This window comes from Gekko japonicus, unplaced genomic scaffold (assembly GCF_001447785.1).
Source record: "Gekko japonicus isolate JY-2015 unplaced genomic scaffold, Gekko_japonicus_V1.1 scaffold3696, whole genome shotgun sequence".
In the NCBI taxonomy this organism is placed as follows: Eukaryota; Metazoa; Chordata; class Lepidosauria; order Squamata; family Gekkonidae; genus Gekko; species Gekko japonicus.
Genome location: NW_015171611.1, coordinates 50,581 through 52,819, shown reverse-complemented (window position 1 = coordinate 52,819; position 2,239 = coordinate 50,581). Strand labels below are relative to the sequence as shown.

Below are 2,239 nucleotides of genomic sequence, written 5' to 3'. Positions count from 1 at the left end.
GGCTTGTGGTATTCTGCTTGTGGTGTGATCTTCTTTGTGATGTGGCATGATCGTGTTACTGGGTTTGTTTCTTTTGAAGGGGAAGTGATGTGTTGTGAGTGAGGACATATTTTACCTCAGAATACAGTAGGTTCCATATGCAACTGGCAATTCCAACTGCCTTGCGGGGGGGGGGAAGTTTGAGGTGTGGAATGGAGTGAAGTCCAATCAGCTTCCATATGCAAAAGACCATATGCAAAAGACCGCTGGGCGGGACTGCACAAAGCAGCCAGTCAACCCAGCCAGCGTCTTCTGACTGACAGTTTTTTTTCCTGAAGCCTTTTTGTTTTTTTCCAAAAAAATGGAAACATTGAAAACAGAAAAGAAATTGATTATGGAACGTTTTATTTTAACATGATTAATAAAATATTTTAAGACAAGGTGTTCAAATATTTTCCAAATAATTTCAGATTGATCTAATTTCTGTGCACTGAGGACAAGCAAGTCCTAGGTTACAAACTGAACTCTCCAATGCAAGAACAAGATGCATTTCTTCCTTTAGGAGGTGCTATTGTCACGAGAAAAGAAAAAGGTTTCAGTTTTGTTTTTGCATGTGGGCGGGTATTCTGTTTGTAATAACTGTTTGGACACACTATATTTTTAATATGCTAGTTGTGATAATTTCATGCCAAGTAAAAATGTCCATAGTCATATTTTATGTTCCTAAAGTAACAGAATGACTTTCAATCTAGAAAAGACAAAAGAAGTGCTAATGTAGCATTTTTTTCAATTTTTCCGAAAATTTCCATTTCCCCCCGAAACAAACTGGGAAAAAAACCAGGTTTTTTTCCGAGCTTCAAAATTTCCGGAAATTTTACATCTCTACTCCCTGCACATACAACTCTAACATATCACAGACAAGCACTCAGTCTAGCCTTCTCCCTGCAATGCCACTTCTGTATGGACAGGGGGGATTTTTGTGGAGCAGCATTCGACCATGCAGGCTGTCCATCACCAACACATAACACACTTGCAGTCTGGAGTGGGATACCATAACCACTGAATTTAACAGTGTGTACATCAATGCCTCCTTATAAAGTACTGTAGCCCTACTTCCCAGTACACTGGGACAATCAGATGCCCTTTCTCTGATTGGTTCCTGAGAGTTCCAGGATCTGACCTACCGCCAGGGACCTAAAGTAGTCTCTCTCCTCTGCTCACCTTTCTTTTTGCTTGACATATGGAGAAAGTTTATTTACAGATGGTTATTGGGACTGGATTACAGTGATTTACGAAGGCTTTCTCCCACCCCCTCTACCACAGCAGACTCAAACTTCAAATCTCTGTAAGGGTATAATTAAGGGTTTTGCTGCTGAATTTTACTTATACCTCGATATCTTTGCTTCTGGCAACTTCTTCAAAATTCTCCTGCTGCTCCAACGTTTTGTCCACTTTGTCGTCCGTCATGCAGAAGCAACGCAAACTGGATTCTACAGCATCGTTCATTTTGGCAAAAATCACAAACTTGGCCATGTATGGGACACATATTAGTTCCCTATAAAGTTGTGTGGCCAGCCCGACAGTTTCAAGAACTTGATGGCAGTCTGCTAGCCAAAATCTGAACACAGATTTGGGGGGGGAAAAAAAAGACCATTCAGCATAACCTCATACCTTGAAGATCTAGTTTGCACAGAGCTGAACAAAAAGATAAATTAAAATTTGGTTTGAATCACTACAAAACTATTGGCATTTCCCCCTAGGACCCCAGAGATACCAGGGAAAAAACCTCAGGTGGAACTTTGCACAGGGCCTCTGAGAGGGGGGCCCAGTGGCCCGGGCCTCACATTCTCGGGAGGCCCCAAATTTACCCTTCTGATGTTAAATCACATGTTAAATAAAAATGGAAACATTTATTACAAAGTCTTACAATATTCTTTTTCTTATTGTATTAAATGTAAACATTTAAAATATAATACTACTAATTTCATATCATCGTTTTATTGTACGTCTTCATTTTTTGATTTACTGAGGGAGCCCTCAAAAATGGAAGTGGTCCAGGCTTCTCTCGACCTCTGTGAGGGCCTGACTTTGTATGCCTCCCTAGTTTAGAATAGAACAATCTCCAGTCGGTTTATCTAAATTAAAGACATCTGTATTGCACTATTTTTGTATATTTTCTCCCTCCGATTAAGCAACCCCCCCCAAACCCCCCCCTTATTGAACCAAAATTAATGTCTTCTTGTTGGACAATCGTCTGAGA

At 40.3% G+C, this 2,239-nt stretch overlaps 1 protein-coding gene across 1 annotated transcript in view; it reads right to left on the bottom strand.

Moving 5' to 3' along the window:
• The window catches only part of ANK3 (ankyrin 3, node of Ranvier (ankyrin G)), a gene marked incomplete at its 5' end in the record, with an annotated part of 118,114 nt that overhangs the window by 65,935 nt on the left and 49,940 nt on the right, over positions 1-2,239 (bottom strand). Inside the window, one exon of the mRNA XM_015419925.1 lies at positions 1,369-1,597. Within this exon, the coding sequence (XP_015275411.1) occupies positions 1,369-1,597 (229 nt within the window). The remainder of the gene's footprint in view (positions 1-1,368; positions 1,598-2,239) is intronic.